This window comes from Poromitra crassiceps, assembly GCF_964638095.1.
Source record: "Poromitra crassiceps genome assembly, chromosome: 9".
In the NCBI taxonomy this organism is placed as follows: Eukaryota; Metazoa; Chordata; class Actinopteri; order Beryciformes; family Melamphaidae; genus Poromitra; species Poromitra crassiceps.
In genome coordinates this window covers 36,564,447-36,591,293 of record NC_139630.1, presented here as the reverse complement: position 1 = coordinate 36,591,293, position 26,847 = coordinate 36,564,447, and the positions used below count along the sequence as shown (strand labels likewise).

Sequence of the window (26,847 nt, the reverse complement as noted above, 5' to 3'; positions counted from 1 at the left end):
TTAAGGGGGCCTTAAGAAGGGTTAAATTAGCTTCTTAGCGCTAAGAAGCTTTTGGGAATCCCAGCCTTTGTTTGTGTCAAATACAGGCCACCATAGCTCAAAGAGGTGGGAGGGTTTAGGGTTCTGTGCCAGAGACTTGTGTAGATAAGATGCTCCCCCGTTCTGTCAGGACGTCACTGCCCCATCTTTTGGCAGAGGCTAAAAACACCTCTTCAGGCTACAACTGGAGTCTGACTAAAAAACACCTCTTCAGGCTACACCTGGAGTCTGACTAACCCCCCCCCCCTTCTCCTTCTCCTTCTTACAAAAAAGCTACTTATTCCTTCTTAAACAACTTTCAACAAATGCTACTTATTCCTTTAAAAAAGCGTAGCCTGCAAAGACTGTGATGCACCATTGATTTCACTACTGTTTTCCAAAATATACTATTGTAGGTTGCATTGAATAAAAGCATCTGCTAAATGACCTAATGTAAATTATAGTATAAAACAACACCCAACCAAACATTTAGCCTATCTTGTATTGATCCATATATAAAACAGTTTTATACTGGGTTCAAGACAACTTGCAACTTTATTGGTGGTGTCTGCAGGTGGGAAGCCGGATTAAGGGTATGTGTTCTGGTCACTGTACTCGCGCTTCCTCTGGTCGGTCGGGGTGCCTGTATGGGAGGGAAGGGGAACTGGAGGAATAAAGTTATCCTCCCAAGTGTTACCTCCTGCCGGTGAAACTTCTCGTTGTCAGGTGAAAAGAAGCGGCTGATGACTGCACATGTATCGGAGGAAGCATGTGCTAGTCTACAACTCTCCCCAGATTGCCAGAGGGGTGGAGCAATGGACGAGACAGGGAATTGGCCAAACTACAATTGGGGAGAAAAGCAGGGGGGATGGGGGACATAACATAACAGTAACACATTGTAAAAAGACATGGATACATTTTATTCTCACACCAATCGTCTTTAAAAATCAAATGACAATGCAGTTGTAACCTTCTACTAGGAGAGGAGGCAATGTGCCTACTGTTTACCTTGTTCTCAGTAGTCTATAAGTTCTGGGACGAGTTTGGCGGTAGTGGATGCCCTTATAATTGTTAAAGACACTTAAGACCTTCACCCCACAATGAGACACAGGACACCAATTTATAGTAATAATAGAAAAAATAAACTGTATTCATCGATTGTGATTCATTCAAAATAAACACTGTTGTTCAAGACAATGGACTTGGTTCAGTCTCTGAATCAGATTAGTTCACAATCGGTACGGTTGGATCCAACAAATAAACCAGTAGAAAAAGAAAAGAAAATAAGAAACCCTGAGATCTCAGTAAAATAAATAGTTCAATGCTCCAGGTAGGTCCTACCCCTCCCGTTGGAATGGTAGGTTACTATGAATCCACTGGCGATGTTCACAACTGTGAGGACAGCAAGGACAGCGATCTTGGTCCAGATGAATGGAACGGCGGAGCCCTCTAACAGAATCCTTCCAGGAGAGAATCCACAGAAAAAACCAGCCTGCACACAAGTGTGCAAGACAGTCATCAATGGTCTAGTTCTTTTTTTTATACTGTCAACTAGATTTAACACAGATATCACAGCAATGGTTACAATTCCCAACTGGTTTTGCATTTCTTCTTTAAACAAATTAGTTTTCATTACACATGAACTCATTCACAAGCTGTTATCTAAACATGCTTCAACCACAATGCTCTACAGCAGCAACAAAGTTTGGTCAACTGGTACACACAATGCACCACATAACGTAGCTTTACTCAGTGAGCAGCTATGAACAAGCCGACAGTGTTGTTTACACTACTAGACGGTTAATTAGCCAACTGTAAACACTTCGGTAACCACTGTGGCTTCCACCATAAACATATTAACATAAAGTGCAATATTTCAATATCCTGGCTGGTTTTACATCAGAATACATCTCTTTTGCAATCATTTCACGCATGTGAAATCATGCTAGCAGGAAATCAACTCGAGGCAACTCATGTCGACTCACCAGGACGATCAGCAAACAAAAATAAAACAGTCAGTCGAAATCATATGGTTTCCCACGTTGATCCCATCAACTTTCCTCAAGTTATCTTGTCAAAACTGTTTAGTTATCTTGCTTCAATTCTTATTAATCTCTTTTATTTGCCTTTCTTTAGACGGAGCCCACTCTGCTGTGTTGGCAGTGTGTGGTCAGGCGGAAGAGAAAGAACGTCTCACACCACACCTCCGTGTGGTGATTCTAGGGAGTGTCTCCCAATTACTAACAAAGAAAAAAACGTTTAGGGAGCGTCTGCAATTATGCCTGTAAATCTACCGAGGGTTACACACTCCCCCTCTAAACCGCATGAGTCTCTGCATGCGTGCCAGGCCTAATAGGGACCTGAGAGAAATGAGAAATTGCAGTTCCTAAGTTTTCAAAAAATAAACTAATGGCCAAAATCAAAGGCTCCCCTAACTCATCATAAGTGAACTTGCGGGGTTGGCGTCTTTCCCTCATTGAACGCCTCAACTCTGATAATTCTGTTTCTGCTGTCACATCGATTGAACGCCTCAAATCTGATAACTCTGTGTCTGCTGTCACATTATCAGTGTCTTCAACTACAGGTAAGACAGCTGCCATCTCAGGTTCAGGGATGTCAACTACAACATGATCTGGGGAATCATGGCATGTAGCAGAATGGAAATCAGTACTGCTTATCTCTGAACTAAAATGAGGGATTTCAGATTGGGGTTCACAAAGATTTTGCTCCGGGACACATCGAGAGCTCTGAGGTTGTTGAGGTTCAAGGGAGTCTGCTCTCTCACGTATGAAAGGACCTCTAGTGATAATGTCTGGCACCTGTACAGCTGGACATAGTTCATCATCACTACTGGATACTGCATCATCCTGTTCCGTTTGATCTACAGGTACGTCCCTGTCCTTTTTATCTCTCAGTTTCATTTTCCGGTGTGTTTCAGTATGGGGATACTGCTCATTGTTGTCTCTAACAGGTAAGAAACCGCACGGCAAGAGAAGATCGCGATGTAGCGTACGTTGTGGCCCTTCACCTGCTGCAGGTTTCACCACATAGACTGGACTGTCTCCAATCCGTTTTACCACCACATGGATCTTATGTTCCCACCTGTCTGCGAGCTTATGCTTTCCCCGGATATTTACATTGCGCACTAGCACCCTATCCCCTGCAAAGAGTTCTGCTGCCCTGATTTTCTTATCAAATCTGGCTTTGTTCTTTTCTCCCATTTTTTTAGAACTTGCGGTAGCTAATGAGTAGCTCTCCTGCAGCCGTTGACGGAGGTTTTTGACATACTCTGAGTGGGTTTTCTGAGTGCCTGTGCTATCAGGGTCGATGCCCAGAACAAAATCGATAGGGAGTTTAGGCTGCCTGCCGAACATTAACTCATACGGTGAGTAGCCAGTTGTATTGTTTCTGGTGCAATTATATGCATGGGTCAGAGGTTTGACAAAATCCCTCCAGTGGTGCTTGTCCTTCTCTTCTAACGTTCCTAGCATACCAAGGAGAGTCCTATTAAATCTTTCCACTGGGTTTCCGCGAGGATGATACGGAGTGGTTCGGATTTTTTCAGCTCCTATGAGTGAGCAGAGTTCTCTGATGTTTTTTGATTCAAAGTCTCTACCTTGATCACTAAGGAGACGACTGGGGAACCCATAGTGGAGGATAAAGTGCTCCCATAGAGCTTTTGCAATGGTCTTTGCTTTTTGGTCTCTAGTCGTCACTGCCACAGCAAACTTAGTAAAGTGGTCAGTGATGACTAGTATGTTTCTCGTGTCGCGGCTGTCTGGCTCCAGGGATAAATAATCCACACAGACAAGTTCAAGTGGGTAAGTTGCAGAAATGTTTTGCAGAGGTGCAGCCCGTTGGGGCACAGCCTTCCTTCTGAAACAGCGCTCACATTTCTGACATTTTTCCTCAATGTCTCTGGCCATTCTTGGCCAGTAGAACCTGGCACGTGCAAGGTGTAATGCCCGTTCAGAGCCAAGATGGCCAACATCATTGTGTACACCATGTAGTGCTTTCTCTCTGAACTGTTCGGGTAAGATCAGTTGATAGATAAGATTGTCACGATCAGTCCATCTCCTGTACAATACTCCCTCCCTAAGTTCAAGTCTTTTCCACTCTCTGAGAAGAAGTCTGACCTCAGGAGATTCAAGATTTGTCTGTCTGAAACTGGGTTTTAAACTATTCTCAAAATGGTTGATGACCCGACTGATGGACGGATCATCTCGTTGAGCTTTGTACCAGTCAGTGTGTGTCATTGATGGCAATGTGTCTTGTCCGAAGACATCTGGTATTGCTGAAGCATCAACAGCAAGTGACTCTGCAATAACAGGCGATTCAAGATCTTGGTAGTCTGCACCTTTGAATGTCACTAGGTGACGTTGACACAAAGCAGAGAATGCTTCGCAAGGAAGTGTCTTGTCTCCTGCATCCATGATCCGTCTCTTCAAGTCATTGATTCTCTCCCTCTCTTTAACAAATGCGTCATCCTCATAGGGTGGGTCTTGAGGTCGACGGGACAGACCATCTGCATCACCGTTGGCTTGCCCTGCTCTGTACTTGATGTTGAACTGATAAGTAGACAGAGCAGCTAACCAGCGGTGTCCTGCAGCATCTAACTTTGCAGAGGTTAACACATATGTGAGGGGATTGTTGTCGGTCAGGACTGTAAAGTCAGTGCCATACAAGTAGTCATGGAATTTTTCGCACACTGCCCATTTCATGGCTAGAAATTCCAGCTTGTGCGTGGGGTAATTCCTTTCGCTCTTAGAAAGCCCCCTGCTGGCGTATGCGATAACTCGAAGTTTCCCCTCATGCTCCTGATATATTGCGGCCCCCAGCCCCTCGCGAGAGGCATCAGTGTGCAGAACGTATGGTAGTTGGGGGTTTGCAAAGGCAAGGATAGGTGCAGAGGTCAACTTTTCGATTAGAGTTTGGAACGCAGTCTCGCATTCAGCAGTCCACTCTTCACCAAAAGGTAAAGTGGGGCTCACAACATGGTGTGTGTGGCTTTTTTTCCTTTTGTACACCTTTCCTCTCTTTTTTGGTGGACAATAACCAGCTGTCAGGCTGTTAAGTGGTTTAGCTATCTGAGAGTACCCCTCGACAAAACGCCGATAGTATCCAGCAAAGCCTAAAAAACACTTCAGCTCTTCCCTGTTTGAAGGGCGTGGCCAGTCTCTCAGAGCAGAGGTTTTGTCCGGGTCAGTGTGAACTCCTTGAGCGTCCACCACATGACCAAGGTACTTAACTGAGGTCTTGAAAAAATGACATTTTTCAGGAGACAACTTTAATCCAAATTCTTTGAGACGGTTCAGGACTTTCATGAGTCTGATCTCATGTTCTTCTAGAGTCTCGGAAAAGACAATTAAATCGTCTAAGAATACGAGTACTTCACTAAGGTGCAGGTCACCAACGCACCTTTCCATCAGCCGTTGGAAAGTGCTTGGTGCGTTAGTGACACCTTGTGGCATCCGGTTGAATTCAAAGAAGCCCAGAGGACATACAAACGCAGTTTTGGGCTTGTCCTCTTCGGCCATCTCAACCTGATAATATCCAGATTTGAGGTCCATTACAGAGAACCACTTTGCACCATTCAGTGCTGTCAACGTCTCCTCGATGTGTGGGAGGGCGTATGCATCTTTAATGGTGCGTGCGTTTAACTTTCTGTAATCAATGCAAAGCCTGATTGCTCCATTTTTCTTTTTTACCAACACAATGGCGGATGCAAAAGGGCTTTCGGATTCTCTAATGATTCCAGCATCAAGCAGTTCTCTGAGATGTTGTTTGACAGCCTCTCTGTCACAGGGAGAGATAGGCCGCGGCCTCTCTTTAAAGGGTGTCTCATCCTGTAGTCTGATGTGGTGTTTTACAGTAGTAGTACAGCCGTACGACAGATCATCACTCGCAAACACCTCTGGAATAGAGTTGAGCCTATCAGTGATATGTTTCTTCCATTGCTCTGTGATTGGTGAGTCATCAAGATTGAACTTGAGCCCGTCACTGTGTGGCTTAGCGTGGCAAGAACCATTTTGCTCAGATTTGAGTGGTGTGATGGAATGAGCGACGCTTATTTGGGCAACAACACATTTCGGCCGTAGTGTAACACTCTGGTCAGTCATGTTACGCAAGACAACAGGGACTTTGCTGCTAGCTTTACAAGGGATGGTTATCAAAGCAGTCTCAAGAAGCACACCACCAGGCAATGTGTGGTCTGTGTGTGACTCAAGCACAAAGCTGGTTTCATGAATGTTCTTCCCCACTCTGACATCACCAAGAATGCAGAATTTTTGTTGGGCCGGGATAGTGATGGGGGTGCGGCCATGTAATTTGACGGGGCACGTCCGACAACTAGTCTCGAGGGTCCGGGCAATATGCTGAAAGAGCTGTGCATAACCATCACTGGAGGCAAGCCTGTGCGTGAACTCGAGACCATCTCGTTCACTACATTGATCATAAAGCCTGCCTAGAACATTAGTACCAATCAACAGAGGAATTCTGCTGTTAAAGTGGCATTCGGGGACTACAAGTGCTAAAGTAGACAGCTCTTCTGTCTCGCCAGTGACGCCGTGGGGGAAAGAGATGCGGGTTTCTATATAGCCGAGATAAGGAACATTCTGCCCCCCGGCACCCTCCACTTCAAGAAGTGTATGAATCGGCTGAATGGGAAGAGAAGATAGATACTTTTTATGAAAAGACTCAGAAATGGTCGTGACTTGCGAGCCAGTGTCCAGAATGGACTCACATGGCACACCTTCAAGGAAGACGTCAGCTGAACAGCGAGGGCCTATAAGTCCAGGAGGTATGGGTCTATGTGTACTAGTCGTTTCTTGTGTCGTGATTCTCTTTTGTGCTTTGAAACAAGTTACTGTTCTTTTGGGACTGAAACAATCCTCACTTCCAGCTCCTGGACGTCCCTCAGCAGGAGCTGCTACAAGTTTAAAGTCAGCTGTGAGACATCCTGCCTACTCTGAAACCTCTCCTGCTTCTCTTTGAGTTCTGCATTTTTCTTGCGGACAAGTGTAGGATTTGCATCATTTGAACAGTGAGCGGCAATGTGATTGTCTTCACCGCATTTGAAGCAGAACCAGGCTCTCGGCATCCCAGGGACCTTGGGTGCTTTCCACGCACTTGTGCTGCTAATTGCCAGACAGTCACTTTTCTCAGTGCTCCCGCTTTCTCTGGACGCGTTTTGATTTTGCGCTAATCGTTCTACTTGTTTAGTCAACTCAGCTATTTTCTTTTCAAGCTTAGCAGTGTCATCCTGTTTGGATTTAGGTGCGGGGTCAGGTACATCATCACAAGTAGACATGCCAAAAACGGAATGGGCGTGTGCAGCTGCTTTAGTTGTTCCTAAATGTTTTTTCATCCTGTCTAACTTTGCGGAGCGACGGTCCTCTTCTGTTCTAACCATGAGGAGTAGGTCAGGAAATGAGGGTGGGCGGTTCTTTTTATGCTCTAGCTGTAGGCCAATTATGAGACTCTGGTCCCAACAGCCCCGACAAAACTGTCTGAGTAGCTGCTCATTTGAATTTTCAGGGGAGGCTCCCCCTCTCGAAATCACTCTGGTGAGAAGAACATGTAATCTGTTAAGATATGCAGAGGGTTTTTCTCCAGTGTTTTGGTTTGAGCTCAGAAACGCAGCAAATAACTCCTCTCCATCCTCAACAACCCCAAATGCTGAATCAAGCTGAATAACATAGGCACTTGGTGGTGAGGATATGCCAAGGGCTTTTACTACATCTGTGGCTGGACTTAATAAGCTTTCTAGGACCTTTCTCACCTTTTGAGCATCAGCTAAGGAAGAGTCACTGAGGAGGAGGTCAACTTGGGTGCGCCAGGTCTCGTAGTCAACCTCACCATTAGGCCTCGGTAGCCGGCCTGAAAATGTACGGATTCGGGTTTGGGTGGACTGTACAGGAGTTGACTCATTACGAATGATGTGCTCGACAACTACTTTCTGGATATGTGGGGGATTGAAAATGCTCTCATCAATGTGAGTATGGCCTGCGGGGACCTGAGCGGGGGGTGAATGGGCACTATGGGCATACTGAGTATGGTTCTGTTCACTGTGGCCATCAATTCCAGTCTCTGGCAGGTCACTACTTTGAGCTGGCTGCAGTTGTGAATCACTGATCTGCACTTGGCGCACAGATTCTTGGCTATGTTGCAGCTCACTCTGAAGTATGCTCAAAAAGCCTGCTCTACTACTCCCTGGCCCTGCAACAGAACTCAGTTCACTCAGATATTTACGAGCTAACTCTCTACCAAATTCTTCTTGACAGATGTCACGTATGGTCCTCACACACCACATTTCACTGGGAACATGAGGGCTTGGGATGTTTCCTAGGATAGTGGGGTCAATTTTGGAAATCGCTTGATCATATTTATACTCTACCAGGACCCTACCCTCTGGCTGCTTGGGTTCATCTGGAACTCTGACTATGTTGGAAATTTCCCCATTAGCCTTAAATACACTAGCTATATCAGCATCTTCGTAAACATCATCCACACCCGTTACATACAGGGAACGTTGACCGTCTACATTAAAACGGTTGCAGATATCCATATCGAGTTGAAATTGTCTATTGTGGGATGGAAGGTCAAATAGCTACCAACGAGCCAAAGCCCCACGTTGGGCGCCAATTTTGTAACCTTCTACTAGGAGAGGAGGCAATGTGCCTACTGTTTACCTTGTTCTCAGTAGTCTATAAGTTCTGGGACGAGTTTGGCGGTAGTGGATGCCCTTATAATTGTTAAAGACACTTAAGACCTTCACCCCACAATGAGACACAGGACACCAATTTATAGTAATAATAGAAAAAATAAACTGTATTCATCGATTGTGATTCATTCAAAATAAACACTGTTGTTCAAGACAATGGACTTGGTTCAGTCTCTGAATCAGATTAGTTCACAATCGGTACGGTTGGATCCAACAAATAAACCAGTAGAAAAAGAAAAGAAAATAAGAAACCCTGAGATCTCAGTAAAATAAATAGTTCAATGCTCCAGGTAGGTCCTACCCCTCCCGTTGGAATGGTAGGTTACTATGAATCCACTGGCGATGTTCACAACTGTGAGGACAGCAAGGACAGCGATCTTGGTCCAGATGAATGGAACGGCGGAGCCCTCTAACAGAATCCTTCCAGGAGAGAATCCACAGAAAAAACCAGCCTGCACACAAGTGTGCAAGACAGTCATCAATGGTCTAGTTCTTTTTTTTATACTGTCAACTAGATTTAACACAGATATCACAGCAATGGTTACAATTCCCAACTGGTTTTGCATTTCTTCTTTAAACAAATTAGTTTTCATTACACATGAACTCATTCACAAGCTGTTATCTAAACATGCTTCAACCACAATGCTCTACAGCAGCAACAAAGTTTGGTCAACTGGTACACACAATGCACCACATAACGTAGCTTTACTCAGTGAGCAGCTATGAACAAGCCGACAGTGTTGTTTACACTACTAGACGGTTAATTAGCCAACTGTAAACACTTCGGTAACCACTGTGGCTTCCACCATAAACATATTAACATAAAGTGCAATATTTCAATATCCTGGCTGGTTTTACATCAGAATACATCTCTTTTGCAATCATTTCACGCATGTGAAATCATGCTAGCAGGAAATCAACTCGAGGCAACTCATGTCGACTCACCAGGACGATCAGCAAACAAAAATAAAACAGTCAGTCGAAATCATATGGTTTCCCACGTTGATCCCATCAACTTTCCTCAAGTTATCTTGTCAAAACTGTTTAGTTATCTTGCTTCAATTCTTATTAATCTCTTTTATTTGCCTTTCTTTAGACGGAGCCCACTCTGCTGTGTTGGCAGTGTGTGGTCAGGCGGAAGAGAAAGAACGTCTCACACCACACCTCCGTGTGGTGATTCTAGGGAGTGTCTCCCAATTACTAACAAAGAAAAAAACGTTTAGGGAGCGTCTGCAATTATGCCTGTAAATCTACCGAGGGTTACACAGTCATCACCCCGTCTCTTTCTAGGTGCTGGCTACTTTATGAGGTTTGACACTTCCTCGGGTGAGGTGGGAAACGGCGCTGTGCTGGAGTCACGGATCCTGTACCCCAAGAGAGAAGAGCAGTGCCTGCAGTTCTTCTACAAGATGACAGGAGCTGCAGGGGACCGACTGGTGATATGGGTCAGAACTTATGATGGGGCAGGGGCTGTTAGCAGTTTGCAGAAGATCCACACGATCACAGGTATTTTATTTGAATATCCATATGTCCTTCATAACACTCTAATGTTACTGGATCAACTTCTGGATCATGGGGGTGTGAAAAGAGCCTATTGCTCTGGATCACTTGGATAATTCAGTTTGTAAACTACCTCCACATCCTTGATACCTTATTTTGGGTTAATTTCATGATCCGAGAGATGAATCCAAAAGCACTGCAATATCATGAATCAGACCTTTGATTGAATATGAAAGAGTTCCTTTTCATTGATAAATAAGGTAATATCTGGGTAAATTCAGTCCCTGAATCACCTACTATTCATCTTTTGTAGGTGATGGAGTCGATGCCGATGGAGTCGATGCCTGGGAAGTAGCCCATGTGACCCTCAAGGTTACAGAGAAATTCCGCTATCTCTTTCAGGGCATCAGAGGATCAACCATCTCCTCAGGTGCTATCTTAATCGATGACATCACTCTTAGTGAGACTGTTTGCTCCCGTGCCGTCTGGCAAATCCACAACTTCCCGCGCCTTAACGCCACTACGCCTACTGGCACTTTGGTTAAGAGCAAGTGCTTCTACAACTCAGAGGGCTACTCTTTCGGTATCATGATCTACCCTAATGGACAAATGAGTGAACACCAAGACTATGTTAGCTTGTACATATACCTCTGCAGTGGGGAAAATGATGCAATGTTGGAGTGGCCGGCGAAAAACAGGCAGGGGACCATTACCATCATGGACCAGGACCCCGATGTTAAACTGAGGATGTCTGCTACAGATAGTTTCATCTCTGGTGAGCCAAGTCTTATTCATTGACATTGAGGAATTAGGACATTTCCTACTGGCTGGTAATTTTAAGACAAGAGTTGGTCCAAAATTATTGTCATTAACCAGAATTTAAATTAAACCTAACAGAAATGGTATGGCATTGACAGTATATTGTTTCTAATTCTTAAATCCATCATAATACACATGTACCAGTACTGTAAGTTACTGATGAAGAGGGCATACATTAAGGCTGGATTCACAGCCAAAGTAAGCCCATTAGGCCAATTATGCACAATTCTGCTAGTTCTAGGGTTCTTTGACTTGTCCATAGGAGAACCCTTTTTGGGTCTAGGTGGTACCCTTTCTGAAGAGAGACCTTACTAATTGGCTCTACAGTACTTAGAACTCACAGTAGGTAGTTACATCTGGAACCCTCTAAGAAGGGTGCATTAAAGAATCCTGCAGTTATGTCTACAGTTGAAGTCAGAAGTGTACTGTACATACACTTAGGTTGAAATCACTTAGGTTAGGGTTGTACTACAACCCGGGTTTTACGAGTGAGAACGAGAGCTCTCACTCTAGTGCCTTATTCGCTGCGCACGCAGCCCTATGGAAGACTGTCATTTTGCTCCGAAAAATTACTTTTCATTGAAACCGACCACCCACCAGTAGGTGGCGTGGTGCCCCCCTGGGGCTGACGTGGTTCCACGTGATTACGTCACGCCCCGTCAGCCCCGGGTACGCCACTCATCCTTCCAGCCAGCTGAGATCCGACGCAACCAACGACGCATCGACGCAGCAAGGCTGGGTAGTGAGAGCTCTCGTTCTCACTCGTAAAACCCGGGTTGTAGTACAACCCTAACGTTTTACTTCGTTTCGAACTCAAGCTCTCACTCTAGTGCCAAATTCAACCGCCCTTGCTGCCGGGAGCACCCCACAGGGCGACCCGAAAGGCATCGGTGAACCACGGCCGTATGGCAACGTTCATGCCTGACCGTCTGACATATTAGAGCGGCAACGATACTACTTTCTTGCCACTGACAGTACCGCGTGCGCGAACCGCGAACCGGACACGTCAAGACTGTAGTACCTAACAAATGTGTGATGAGAGGACCATGAGGCCGCGGCACACATGTCCTTCACCGAAACACCACGCAACAACGCAGAGGATGTCGCAACACCCCGCGTAGAATGCGCCTTGATACCCTCCGGGGGTATCTTACCCACGGCAGAGTATGCCAAGCGATCGCTTCCACTATCCAGTGTGATAAGCGATCCTTGGAAAGGGGCCCACCCTGGGCCTTCTGCCCAAAGCAGACCAACAACTGGTTTGTAGTGCGTAATGAATGCGTCCTGGCCACATAGGCCGAGAGCGCCCTTACTGGGCACAGCATGTGCAAGCGTCTCTCCTCACCCGAACTGAACGGCGGGGGACAGAATGCTGATAAGTCTATGACCATAGACCTAAAGCTGGCATTAATATTCTTAGGTTGGTAAGCCGGGTTAGGTCGCAACGTAACCCTGCGCCCATCATTCCCAAAAACCATACAGGCCTGCTTCACCGAGAGGGCAATCAGGTCACCAACTCTCTTTCCTGACGACAAGGCCAGCAGCAGCGCGGTCTTTAAAGACAGAACCTTTAAATCGGCGGAGTCCAAGGGCTCAAACGGATGACCCGTTAGCCCGTCCATCACCGTAACCAGGTCCCATTTGGGAAAAACGCACCGCGACGGCGGGCGCAGTTTACGCGCCCCCTTCATGAAGCGCGAGACCAAAGGGCACGCCCCCACGGGGCTCCCTTCAACTCCCATGTGGCAAGCAGAAATCGCGGCTACGTACACCTTAAGCGACTGCGGGGACTGACCCACGTCAAGCAGGCTCTGAAGGAAACAGAGAACTGGTCACACACTGCAGTTCACTGGATCCACGCCCTTACTTGTGCACCAACGCGAAAAGACCCGCCACTTGTACGTGTACTGAGTGCGGGTCGAAGCAGCCCTAGCACTCTGAATAGTGCATACCACATTATCAGGCAAGCCCTGGGCTAGCAACTGGTCCCGTTCAGGAGCCAGACTGCTAGCTTCCACCTGCCTGGGGAGGGGTGGAACACCTCCCCCTCCGCCTGGGATAGGAGATCGGCCCGTACCGGCAACGCCCAGGGCGGACCTTGTGCCAGGGAGACCAGGTCCGCAAACCATGTCTGCCTGGGCCAGAACGGGGCCACTAGAACGAGCCTGACGGATCCGGGGGATCGGTGGAAACGCATAGAGCCCCTCCCGTGGCCACGCGTTTGCTAGTGCGTCGTGTCCCAACGGGGGGCTGTCCTCCTGGATCGAGAACCACAGTGGGCAGTGCGCCGCGCGCCGCGATGCGAAGAGATCGACGCGGGCACGACCAAACCTGGCCCAAATCTGTTCCACCACCTGAGGGTGGAGGCACCACTTCGTATGACGGGGATAGCCTCGAGACAGCAGCTCGGCGCCGTAATTCAGCCGTCCCGGCAGATAAACCGCCGACACTGAAAGGAGACGGGGATACGCCCACAGGTGAATCCCCGCCGCTAACTGGTTCAGCGCCCCCGACCGCACACCGCCCTGTTTGTTCAGGTGGGTGATCGCTTCCATATTGTCCGAGCGAATCAGAACATGGTGCCCATGTGTGAGCCGCTGGAAGTGTTACCTCCGCAGGCTGGGGGGACTGCGGAGGCAACGTTCTCTTTCTAGTCCGACCGCACGCGGACTTGTCCGGCAGAGCTCCCAACCAACAATGGGCCCATGGCGCCATTGATGGTGGGCTTGTCCTGAAGCAGAGCCAGGCGAATCGCCTTCAGCTCTAGCATGTTTATGTGGCGAAGCTCCTGAGCCTCTCACCGGCCGTTCGCCGAAAAATGCCCGCAAATCGCACCCCATCCCCAGAGGGAGGCGTCGGTGCGAATCACCATCCTGAGCGGGACAGGGCCCAACCGAGTACCTCTCGAGAGGTAACGGGGGTCCGCCGCGCGGAGGGGAGCCAAGGCTGTCTCCACGCACACCGTGAAGGTTCGCGGGCTCAAAGACATGCCGGATGGCAAGACACAGAACTCGTAAGCCTTCCCCAGGAAGGAGAACCTCAGGTATTACCTGTGTCTCCTGACCACGTGGACATGGAAGAACGCATCTTTCAGATCCACGGAAGTAAAGAAATCCCCCTGTCTCAACGCGTTGAGCAGGCGGGGAAAGAGAGCATTCGGAACGGGAACTTCCTCAGCGCTTTGTTGAGACGCCGAAGGTCCAATTCTGGACGCATCGAGCCGTCCTTCTTGGGCACGACAAGTACCTGTGGTAGAAACCCAAGCACACCTCTGCCTTGGGAACCGAGCGAATCGCCCCTTTGGCGAGGAACGAATAACCTCCTTGTGGAGTATGTCCATGGACTCCCCCTCCACGGCCGTATCGGGGGTCCCGTCGAACGTGGGTGGGGGCCTGGCAACTGTAGAGCGTATCCCTTCTGGAGGGTGCGCCGTTTAATGGGGATGGGGAACAAAGAATTTCTTACGCAAGCTCCGCCTACTGACGCGCCCCATGGGTGCGTTGTATTGAAGTAACCCCCCCGCCGTGCGACTTTCGCAGGCTGGGGGGGGGGGGGACTGCGGAGGTAACGTTCTCTTTCGAGTCCGGCCGCACGCGGACTTGTCCGGCAGTGCGGTCCCCAGGAGAGCTCCCGACGGCGCCATTGATGGTGGGCTTGTCCTAGGAGCCTCTAGCCGAGGCCAGGCCGTAGCCATGGACCAAGGCGAGCCTTGACGACGGGTATGAGACCCTGGGGGAGCTCCCGACCGAACTCGGGCCTTGGGCACCGAGGACGGTGGGCCTAAAGCTACAAGCCGCAGGCTGGAACAGAGCCCAGCCTTGGTGAGCCAACCGGTGCGCTTGACCTGAGCGCTGCCAACCGAGGCCATGGACCAAGGTGCGCTGTGCCCCCTGTCAGGCTCCCTGCGCTTACAGGGGACAACCCAAACAAAGGGAATGCGACCCATGGAGAGCTCCCAACCACCCCGGCCCTGGGCACCAAGGGCGGTGGGCTTGTCCTTAGAGCTATAAGCCAAAGGCTGGCACTGAGCCCAGACCTTGGCGAGCTGTAACCCCTGCTGGACGCATAGCGCCAGCAAGGGGCGGTACGTCTATTGTAGACCATTCTAACGTTACTCCAGCCGGAGTAAACGTGCGCGCTCTACACGGAGGTAGCTCGCGCCCAATGTACTTAGCACACAGATACTAACTGCACGGGTGCACGCCAGCTATCTGCAACAATACTATCGTTCTGTGCTAAACAGTACTAATGCTATCTGCACTTATGCAAGCTAGCTTTCACACTTTTTGAGAGCGGACCTTGGTCAGCTCCCAAGAGCTTAGCTGCGGCCCTGGGCATCGCCCCACGAACTGCTCCCTTAAAGGGCTCGCTCGTGAAGATAGCCCAGCAGCTGCAAGACCGAGGGTTCAAAGCGCCTGTGCAGCGTGCTCATGCCCAAGGCAGAACACGCACATGCGCGCACTAAGGTGCACTAAGGTGTGAAGGGAAATTCAGGGAAATGTCCGATATTGACTTACAGGTAATTTTCCGGTACGCATGTGGGAAAAGGGCTTAGGTGTAATTAAAAGAAGAGGATGTTTTACATCGGATAGCGTCTTCACTTCACGTGAAGACTCAGGTAGGAGCCAGCATTTAGACCTAGACGTGAAAATGGCACAGTGTAAAATGGGAAATGCGTTACATTCGCCGGGCGCTAATGCGCTCAGTATGAGCCAGAAGCGCCCAGCGAGCGGGGTAAAGTTGTAACAGACTATGGGGAAAGATACATCAGACATATGGGAAATGTTTGTGTGGCTATATTATGTCCAAAGTAATCTACTCTATATTTTTTGGTTTTGAGTATCTAAGTTTTAGTTTAGTTTTATAGTTTCACCTATAACAATACTGATTCCTAGTGGTAGGGAGGGACGCCAACATGACAACAATCAATACACTTGTATTTGCGTAAAAAAAAAAATCAGTGTTGTTATGTTTAGTACTGTACTTATGTCTATTTAATAAGTAAACGTTGAGTTCTCACTGGGCACGTTTATTGAATGCTGCAACATCATTACGCCTAAAACCCCTAGACCGGGTCATAACATGTGGCTTTATAAGTAAATCCCCAACCCATGCGAGTGCGAGCGAAGCGAGCGCGAGCTCGAAAAATTGGGCCGATTCGAAATTGTGGGCCCGTCTGTGGCAGCAGGCACGTGCACACATAGACATGAAAGGGGGCTTGAGCCCCTGCCTTTTTTTCAGTCTGTAAAAAGTGCCTTTTTTTTTTTTTTTTTTAAATTATAATACATTTTTCATTTTCATTCCAACAACACATGAACAAAACAAACAGCTCAGACACATGAAAAAGTGCCCTTCCCTGACCATGAATGCATTTCTAATGGTGCTTTGTATGGAAATTGCCCTTTCCATGCCGTCACTGAAGGCAGCATTCAAAGAGAAATGCCTTTTCCGAGCTCTCTTGGCCTTGAATGCACCATTTGTAATAGGCCTCTGCATGGAGCAGTGTTTTTCTAAACCGCCCCTGAAGGCACCAACCCAAAAATGAATGAATAAATAAATACATAAATAAATAAACCACCCAATAAATAAATAACCAAAAAATAGGGAACAAATGCAGAATTGTTGCTCTTGAAAATATTTTTTACTTTACACTATTGGAAAGGGATGTTGTGTTGTTGAATCAGCAAAAAATAAAAAAAATTCTAATACACCTTATCTAAATCTTCTGTCTTGCTTTTTAGAATTATGGTTAAAATGCATGGTATATTACAAGCCTCACTCAGTATCGTTCAATGTTTCTGCCTGTGTTGCTATCTGTTGTAGTACAACAACCTAAAGGGAGAAAAGGAGCAAATAAATATTGATGCTTAAATGATTTCACAACAGTATTGCAACAGCATGCAACTTTTATATACTAATATTATTCAGTTATGGAGTTATTTTTCCGTGACAAGTCTCATCCTAAAATGAGATATTCCTCTAAATCTGGTTAAAATCGGAATATTTAAAATTAGTTATACCCCTAAATTGGCCTTCAAATTGCCTCAAATTTCAAAAAAAGTGCCCTTTTATGAATTTGAGCCCCTGCCCCTCTAATGTTCTGTGCACGTCCCTGTGTGGCAGGTAGCTTTTTTGGTCCCAGTCCAGCCCTGGCAGGCAATATAGGCCTATCATTCAAATATCCAATATTATTATATGAAATAAAAAAGTCAGACAATTCCGGTTTCATGTATTTTGACCATGAAACTGTTGTAGCTACTGGAATAAACTATGGTGCAAGCCGACTGATACCACCTCCTTGGTGCAAGACGAAATGTGTTGACCAAAATATTGCTCTTACCTGCTTGAAAAGAAAAACATCAAATCGCCACATGTAGTGGTTAACGCACGTGTCTGTGTTGTGGCATGCAGCAGATAGAAAGTGCAAAACGTTTTTTACTTGATCCCAAACCCACCCCCCTACAGGTACCGCTCGCAACTGGCAAAGGCCAACAGCCACCACCTCAGGAGCGGTGTGGGATGACAGCTGCCAGTGCTACCAGAATGTTGGCCATGGCTGGCACACCTTCATTTCTCACAAGCAGCTGCAAAGGAGGAGCTTCCTCAAGAATAATGATCTCATCATTACAGCTGACTTCAATAGTGAGTGAGAGAAAATGAGCTGCTCTACCTGGCTACATCAGACTGATACACACAGCCTGGCCTCACAATATACAGTTGGGATGAAGTTTGTCAGCGCTCCTTTTCTACATTTACTTTTGACTTAAAGTGTAACAAATACATGCTTGTAGTTTATATCAGTGGTTCTCAAACTTTTTCATATCAAGAGCCCCTAATGCTTAATATAGTCCACATTGAGGCCCCAGACGCCCATCTGAGAATATTTTCTTATTGATAGATATGATTTTGTCCAGAATTCCATGACTGTCTGTATTGTAGGTAGAGAGATGCAGTGACACTATGATCAAAATAGTTATTCTCCTACATTCTCTAATTGTGTTCACTTCTTGTAAATTAAATAATGGTGTAGTTTAACAATTCATCATTGACAATTTGCCCCTTATCCCACGTTGAGAACCACTGGTTTATAGGATTTGCTGTCTGATTCACAGAGACCGCCATGACAAAATATAACATTTTCCCTTTGTTCCATTAGATTTGAACCACCTGATCAAGACTGAGGTGCCCGTCAAACCAGCTGCACCCAGTAATGACATCACAGATGAGAAGCCAATCAGAGAGGAGGAAATGAGAGCAGCCGTCGAAAATCAGGATCAAAAGTAGTACAGATATGGAAACTAAACCAAAAATGTCCCCCAATCACCACTGCAATGAAATGTTATTGAGGAAACACTACAGCCAACAGAACTACAACACCCATATTGACAACATTGATAGGATACTTCAACCTCTGTGCTATGTGTATATTTGTATGTGAAGAGCAATCATATACTCCATGTAGTCTATTGGAGGGATTCATGCTATGAAAATATGTTTGAATTTAAATATCTCAATTGTGCATAGTGTGAACAATTAAAAACAAGTGATATTTTGTGACAAATATAGTAGTTACATGCACAAAGAGTATACAGGCAATGGCAGACCAATGTAAAGTGAATCACTTTGGTTCATGTAAAATAGTATACATTTACAGTAATTGCTACTCAACAAAACTAATAAACCAAGTCTGACTATTTCTAAATAATCTATTTTGTTCTATGTAACTTCCAATAAATTAGTTTCAATGCATATGGATTAAAAACATCTCCTTAAAGCTATACCTTGATAGTTTCAATTTCAGTCTTTTGTTTTTCACTTATGAGGCACTTTTCATGTACATTGAAAACAATGTCTGTGTTTGTTTTACCCTTAAAATGACATACAGTATTAACATTGCCATCATCCCGCCATTACATCGCTACCTTGTTGACTCAGATGCAATTTCCCACCTGTTCATCCCTACAAATGTAATGGATGTTTGGTAAAAGCAGATTAAAATTCAAAATGTCAAAGTATCCCTTTGAGGGAAAACCAAGAATCACGACTAGTCGACTAGTATGCACAGTGTTGACTAGTGGTTTTACTAGTTGACTAGTTGGTGAATGCCCTACTAGCCAGTAGCGTATACATATATGCTCTGGTGGAGAATATTCACATGTTATCCCCTTTTTAAACCATTGTTTGGCAAGTAGCGTTTTGAAAGACTTGAAGACCACTATGATTATATCCAATAAATGATAAGTAGGCTATTTGCTATATTATTGTATATTGGAAAATATTAGCCAGACCTGCTAATAAACATGGCTATAATACTTATTTTATTATCTTTAAAATCATAACCAATATTTTAATCTGTTGCTGACACTGGCATTAAACGGTCGATGAAGAAGATAAAGGGATGATGAAGGCCAAATGGCTTACAGCTGTCATATCTCTGCTTGTTGGTGATAAAGGTATAGCGAGGATGTGCGTGTAAATGCCTGTTACTCATTAAATGCTGCATACTCCGATCAAAGTTCCACTGCAGCTCTGCCTGTCAAGTTGACCCCTGTGTCAGAGAAGCACCTTTCTGTCTGGATGAAAGCATGGACTCTGGAAACGGTGCCAAGAGGATTGCAGCTTTGATTTGGATTTTTGTGGTTTTCAAGGTAAATGTTGTTTTTCAAGTATTTGAAATTGAATTGAGTCACATTCACTGCAATCAATTTCTCTTCAAAATGTGTACGTGTAGATGCTTTGAAGGTCTCTTTTTGTGTGCTAGGTGCAAGCTGATCCACTTTTCGGTTGGTTCCTGTTCCTTTATTGACCACATACACATAATATAAGCTCTTTATTTCTATTACTTAAACTATTTGGGTGATATTAAAATATCTTATTCTGTGGGACTTCCAGATGGTAATGCAGGTGCAGGTGAACTGAGAGATGACATACTTGTCATCAATAGAGGTACATTTTATATCTTCTTTACAGTACATATGTACAATACCATCATATAATCATCGCTTTGATGAGCAGAACTATCACCTGCTAAATTCAAACTACCATGAAATCATCCAAACAAAGCAAAATAAGTTGTTTGTGACAGATTTGTTTGGGTCATATTTCAGAGTTAACACACCTGTTTGAGGGAGACATCGCTGGTGATGTAAGTATATATCCTTCTGTAGAAAGGTGCACACTTTCTGAGTTCTGAATGCTTTAAATGTCTCTTGCAGCCCAGGAGAAATGCAATCCTCGATCCAGCAAAAAGATGGACGTTTCCCATTCCCTACATCTTAACAGATTCTTTGGGTACAGTATGCACAATGGAATTACTTCCCCCTCCTAATAACATATTTAATGGGTAATGGCTAACAACATTTATTGATTTAGACATGAATTTCCATTACTCTAGATCTGAATGCTAAAGGTGTGATCCACCAGGTTTTTGAATCATACCGTTTAAAATCCTGTGTGGACTTCAAGCCCTACGAGGGAGAGAGCACCTACATCTCCTTCACTAAGCTAACCGGGTGAGCTGCAGTATGGACTAACATTATTGCTCTGAAACTTTATGGGTCATGCTATCAAATAATAATCAAATTGAAGGCCTAGAGATTAGAAAATGCTTATTATATGTGAGGAAATATTCATGACCTGATCCATGATCTTTAAAGCATTATCAGACTAGTAATAAACTGTGACTCCTATATAGGTTTATGAAAGTTAATTGAATTACATTCTGTTCGCCCTGTTTCAGAGACACTTATTGTAAAAACAAACAAGCTATGAAAACCAAGTTGAACATAGAATCCCTCAGAGACATCCTTGTGAATTAGGGCTATACAAATAGACTTGACTTGACTTGAATCAACAGCCACTAATTTGATATCCTAATTTCCAATATTTTACTTTTCATGCAATTTAATTCACCCTGAATACCAGCTAAATGATGAACATGTAATACTTTAAAATGCTGTGTAAAAGCAGACTAAATTGAGGATTTTATGAAGGTTTCAGATGATGCTTTCAATTGAATAACTATAATGTTATAGCCTCATCATCTCAACATTTCCAACAGATGCTGGTCATTTATTGGGGACTTAAAAGAAGGCCAGAACGTGTCCATTGGAGCTAGGTGTGACTCTAACGCCATCGTGCAGCACGAGCTGCTCCACGCTCTGGGCTTTTACCATGAACAGTCCCGCTCTGATCGAGACGACTATGTGAAAATCTGGTGGGACCAGATTACACCTGGTGGGTTGCTATTGAGTTTTGCTTTATTTATTTTTTAATCGTTTACTGTATGTTGTTACTATGATCACAGTCTTGCAGTTGTGACAGTTGTAATTGTTGCAAATAATTGAGAATCAGAATCAGAATTATTTTATTTCCCAGGCTATGTTTTCACATACTAGGAAATTGTCTTGGTGTGGTTGGTGCTGATGTAACGTTGATAAGAACAAATATACGAGACAAACAAATAGATATAAAGAATTTAAAGAGATAAAATATTATAAAATGGTTCAGATATCAACATTATAGACAGTATTAACAGATATAAACTGTATTGACAGATATAAACAGTCTTGACAGCTAGGTGATGGCCTAAGTTTACAAAATATATACGGAGTCAGGGTGCATAAAAGGTAGCAGCAGTAAATGAGCTTTATGTCGACATGTTTGCAGATAATAAAGTAGAGTAACAGAGTAATAAAATATGTACATTGATAAGGTGCATGATAGTATGGCAGCAGTAATGAGTTAACAGAGTAACACAATATGTACAGTGAAAAGGTGCCTAATAGTAGCAGCAGAGTAATGAGCTTTTGTATTGCACATAGAATTGCAGGTATTGACAGAGAAGCATAGTGTTGTGCATTTAGGGGATTTGAGGGACACTGCGGTGTCAGACTGTGTGTGTGTGTGTGTGTGTGTGTGTGTGTGTGTGTGTGTGTGTGTGTGTGTGTGTGTGTGTGTGTGTGTGTGTGTGTGTGTGTGAGAGGGCTTGCTCCATTGTCTTTCAAATCTGCAGTAGAAATTGTTCCACTGATTTGCAAGTGGCCCTGCAGCTTGCATACGCAGCTCGGCCGCTGCGTGGGCTCGCCCGCCTTGCAGCTCGACCACTGTGGTCAGCTGTGTGACCACTTGCTCTTATGACATCACTGATGACATCACTTCCAGTTGAGTGACATCACTTCCGGGACAAAATTGAAACAGAGATTGCCCACTTGCCCCTTTTATAGGCTCGCCCGCTGCACGGGTTCGCCCGTCCTGCAGCTCTCATACGCAGCTCGGCAGATCAGCTGCTGCGTGGCCTTGCCTGCCCTATTGGCGCGCACAATATCTCCCTCTCTCACTCAGTCTCTCCCCCTCTCGCTCCCTCTCCTCTCTCTCCCTCTCCCTCAGTCTCTCTCCCTCTCCTGCTCTCCCTCAGTCTCCCTCTTCTCTCTCTCCCTCTCCCTCAGTCTCTCTCTCCCTCACCTCCCTCTCCCTCAATCTCTCTCGTGAGCCTCAGACTGATGACATCACTGATGACATCATAACTGATAACATCATCAGTGACATCATCACTGAACTATAGCCTCAGTGTGACAGAGTCTGGTTCTCAAAATAGGATCAAGCTCGTGTCTAGTCAATACAGACCTTGCCACAATAACACAGAACGTCTTTGCACAGAAACATCAAGCAAGAAGCCACCAATATGGTCGAGAGCAGCTTACCTTCTAGCAGGATGGGGCGTTGACACTAAGCCCGGCTTGTATGGCCAGCCCAGTCGGTAGTGTGGAAGCTAGATTCAGGCAGCCTCAGCTCATAAGACGCTTAGAAAAGAAAAGTCTCACACACACACACTAACACGTGAAAACAGAGGGAAAACTACGAGAGAACAGGGGCTCCAGAGAACCCATGGCTCGGCTATAATCTCTAAGCCACTCCCACTTCCTGTTTGACTCTCTGGGCAAAGACGTAAATTACAATATCATAAATAAACAAGGGCGTCCCTGACAATCACATGTCAATCACATATCACTCTGTGACACTCAGCCTTAGGGCAATCAGCCTTAGGGTGTGTTTGCGTGCGTGCGTGCGTGCGTGCGTGCGTACGTGCATGCGTGTGTGTGTCTGTCACAGGAAATACACAGGAATTAGATGTATGTATTGGTAAATGCTGCCATTACTGTACCTAGAGACCGGAGAGGGCATGAAGATTTTGTCTTGAGAGATAATTGAAGCGTGTGTGTGTGTGTGTGTGTGTGTGTGTGTGTGTGTGTGTGTGTGTGTGTGTGTGTGTGTGTGTGTGTGTGTGTGCGTGTGTGCGTGCATGTGTGTGTGTGTGTGTGTGTGTGTGTGTGTGTGTGTGTGTGTGTGTGTGTGAGAGAGTGAAATAACTTCTATTCCTTTGATGTTGCTCAATGAAGGGTAGTGAAGTAGTGGGTATAGCCTACTGTGACTATACACTTACATATCCATCCACTATTGAAGCTGACTAGTAACTAATAAGTACTGTATGATGTGATGATGTATATAGGCTACAGACTACAGTAGTATGTAAAATACATTATGCATGATGCAGTATGCTATTTATGACATATGACCTTTGAGACTTGACTGGGATAAAAGGCCATATAAATACAACTAGAATAGGCTCCTCATTATGCCCAGAAAACAAGGTTGGCGTGCTTTGTGTCACTCTACCTTCATAGGAAAGGAACACAATTTCAACAAGTATGGGGATGACAATATCACTGATCTGAACACACCGTATGACTACGAGTCCATCATGCACTACAGACCCCTTTCCTTCAACATCAACGCGAGCATCCCCACCATCACCACCACTATACCATACTTTAACGAGATCATCGGACAGCGGCTGGACTTCAGCGCTGAAGACCTCACCAGGCTCAACCGCATGTACGACTGTGGTGAGTGACTCCTCGCCCTCTGCCTATTGATGATGCAAACTACGTATAACAGTGGTTCTGTTTACAATGTGCACCATGAAGCAACTATTGCCAATAGTCCAAGTAATTCATCAATGCAATTAAGATGTTTATGTGATTCTATGAAGTCACACCTCCCTAATAATCCAGTTTACATGTAACATGATTGTTGATTTAAACTAAGAAATGTGATTAAGATAGAGTACATGAACATGTTCTGACTAAACTATTTTTGCAAATAAAATTGCAGTACTCTACCTATGATTGACTGTGATTACTTTACATGGGTCCCACATGCCACCTTACTCATGTTATTGCTTAATCACATTGCAATCACATTTTGTGTGTGTATGTAAACATGGCCAGTGAAGACAACAAAGAAAATTAATTTCAGCTTTGTGCAACCACTGTCTCATTGTTGTTCTAGCTAACACCCTTACTCTGCTGGACCAGTGTTCGTTTGAGCTGATCAACATCTGTGGAATGATCCAGAATGAGATGGACAATGCAGACTGGGTCCAGACCCTGAGCACTCCAGCTGATACTGACCAAACCCTGGCAGGACGCTGCAAAGGTCCTGAGCAAATACTAGAATCCCCCCTACCCCCCATCACCCCCCCCCCCCCCCACACACACACACACACACCTCTTGTTTTTATTATACTATAAATAAACTTGAATTGAGGTTATAATGCTGCTGAAAATGTCAATCAGGAGCCATAAGGATTCTATGAATATGACTTCACTGCTCAAGTCATATGCAAAGCTTTTTTTCAGCTTTTCTTTTTACTGTCCCAAAGTAACCCTAACCCTCACAATTTCTGTTGGAGCTCTAATTAGCTGACTTGTTATTGTGGAAAATTACTTTATTGTTTGTGTCAAATACAGGCCACCATAGCTCAAAGAGGTGGGAGGGTTTAGGGTTCTGCGCCAGATACTTGTGTAGATAAGATGCTCCCCCGTTCTGTCAGGACGTCTGAATCACTGCCCATCTTTCGGGCAGAGGCTAAAAACACACCTCATCAGGCTACACCTGTAGTCTGGACCCTTCTTGGACTAACCATTCTTCTTCTTCTGCTTCGTCTTTGTCTTTGTCTTTGTCTTTGTCTTCGTCTTTCGTCTTCTTCTTCTTCTTCTTCTTCTTCTTCTTCTTCTTCTTCTTCTTCTTCTTCTTCTTCTTCTTACAAAAAAGCTACTTATTCCTTCTTAAAACAACATTCAACAATGCTACTTATTCCTTTTAAAAAAACGTAGCTGACGAATACTGGTGCACCATTGATTTCACTACTGTTGCCAAAATATACTATTGTAAGTTGCTTCGGATAAAAGTATCTGCTAAAAATAACCTAATGTAAAATGTAAATTATAGTATAACAACACCCAACCCAACCATTTAGCCCAGGGGTGGGCAATTTCTTTTTCCACAGGGCCATACTGACTTACAGTAAGTGAAGGGCCACACATTGGACATCATACCTGCCTGCCAACACTGATTTCCTGATCTTGTATAGATCCATATAAAACAGTTTTATACTGGGTTCAAGACAACTTGGAACTCAGAACTTTCACGCCGTTTTGAACTCAGAGTGACAAAAAGATACAAAGCTAGCTAATTTTATTGGTGAAATAGCTGTTGAATTCAACATATTGCTATAAGCAGAGCGAAATATAAACAATATAAACATATTGCATAATTACACCTCAAATTAGGTCAACCCACACTTTGATGACGTCAACTCGGACAAATTATACCGGAAATTCCGACCTGTAAGTTCCACCTTGACAACCGTTCAATTCATTTTTTACATGTCAGAGCTCGTTTTTTCCCGTGTTCCGAGTTGTCTTGAACGGGGTATTAGAATTAAAGTTTTAGTTTGTTTCAGTTAAAACTGTCTCTATGTATTATTAGTTCCAGTCCATTCATGCTGCTTTAAACAAACAAATAATATAACATAACAACATGATTCCCTGCCTACCAACACGAGGGTCGTAGGTTCGAGCCCCTGTGTTACCTCTGGCTTGGTCGAGCACCCTGCAGGCACAATTGGTGGTGTGTGCAGGTGGGAAGCCGGATTAAGGGTATGTGTTCTAGTCGCTGCACAAGCGCCTCCTCTGGTCGGTCGGGGTGCCTGTATGGGAGGGAAGGGGAACTCGGGTGAATAACGTGATCCTCTCAAATGTTACCTCCTGCCGGTGAAACTTCTCATTGTCAGGTGAAAAGAAGCGGCTGAAGACTGCACATGTATCGGAGGAAGCATGTGCTAGTCTACAACTCTCCCCAGTTTGCCAGAGGGGTGGAGCAACGAACGAGACAGGGAATTGGCCAAACTACAATTGGGGAGAAAAGGGGAGGGGGGGGATGGGGGGGATAACATAACAGTAACACATTGTAAAAAGACATGGATACATTTTATTCTCACACCAATCGTCTTTAAAAATCAAATGACAATGCAGTCATCACCCCGTCTTTTTCTAGGTGCTGGCTACTTTATGAGGTTTGACACTTCCTCGGGTGAGGTGGGAAACAGCGCTGTGCTGGAGTCACGGATCCTGTACCCCAAGAGAGAAGAGCAGTGCCTGCAGTTCTTCTACAAGATGAGAGGAGCTGCAGGGGACCGACTGGTGATATGGGTCAGAACTTATGACGGGGCAGGGGCTGTTAGCAGTTTCCAGAAGATCCACACGATCACAGGTATTGTATTTGGATATCCATTATGTCCTTCATAACAATCTAATGTTACTCTCTATTGCTCTGGATCACTTGGATAATTCAGTTTGTAAACTACCTCCACATCCTTGATACCTTATTTTGGGTTAATTTCATGATCCGAGAGATGAATCCTAGCACTGCAATATCATCAATCA

The 26,847-nt window shown here is 45.1% G+C and overlaps 1 protein-coding gene across 1 annotated transcript in view; it reads left to right on the top strand.

Moving 5' to 3' along the window:
- mep1a.2 (meprin A, alpha (PABA peptide hydrolase), tandem duplicate 2) overlaps positions 1-26,847 on the top strand; it is a gene marked incomplete at both ends in the record, with an annotated part of 33,875 nt that overhangs the window by 4,641 nt on the left and 2,387 nt on the right. The window contains 7 exons of the mRNA XM_083642967.1: positions 20,167-20,204; positions 20,275-20,350; positions 20,454-20,571; positions 21,120-21,295; positions 23,743-23,964; positions 24,410-24,556; positions 26,459-26,674. Coding sequence (XP_083499093.1) covers positions 20,167-20,204; positions 20,275-20,350; positions 20,454-20,571; positions 21,120-21,295; positions 23,743-23,964; positions 24,410-24,556; positions 26,459-26,674 — 993 coding nt within the window. The remainder of the gene's footprint in view (positions 1-20,166; positions 20,205-20,274; positions 20,351-20,453; positions 20,572-21,119; positions 21,296-23,742; positions 23,965-24,409; positions 24,557-26,458; positions 26,675-26,847) is intronic.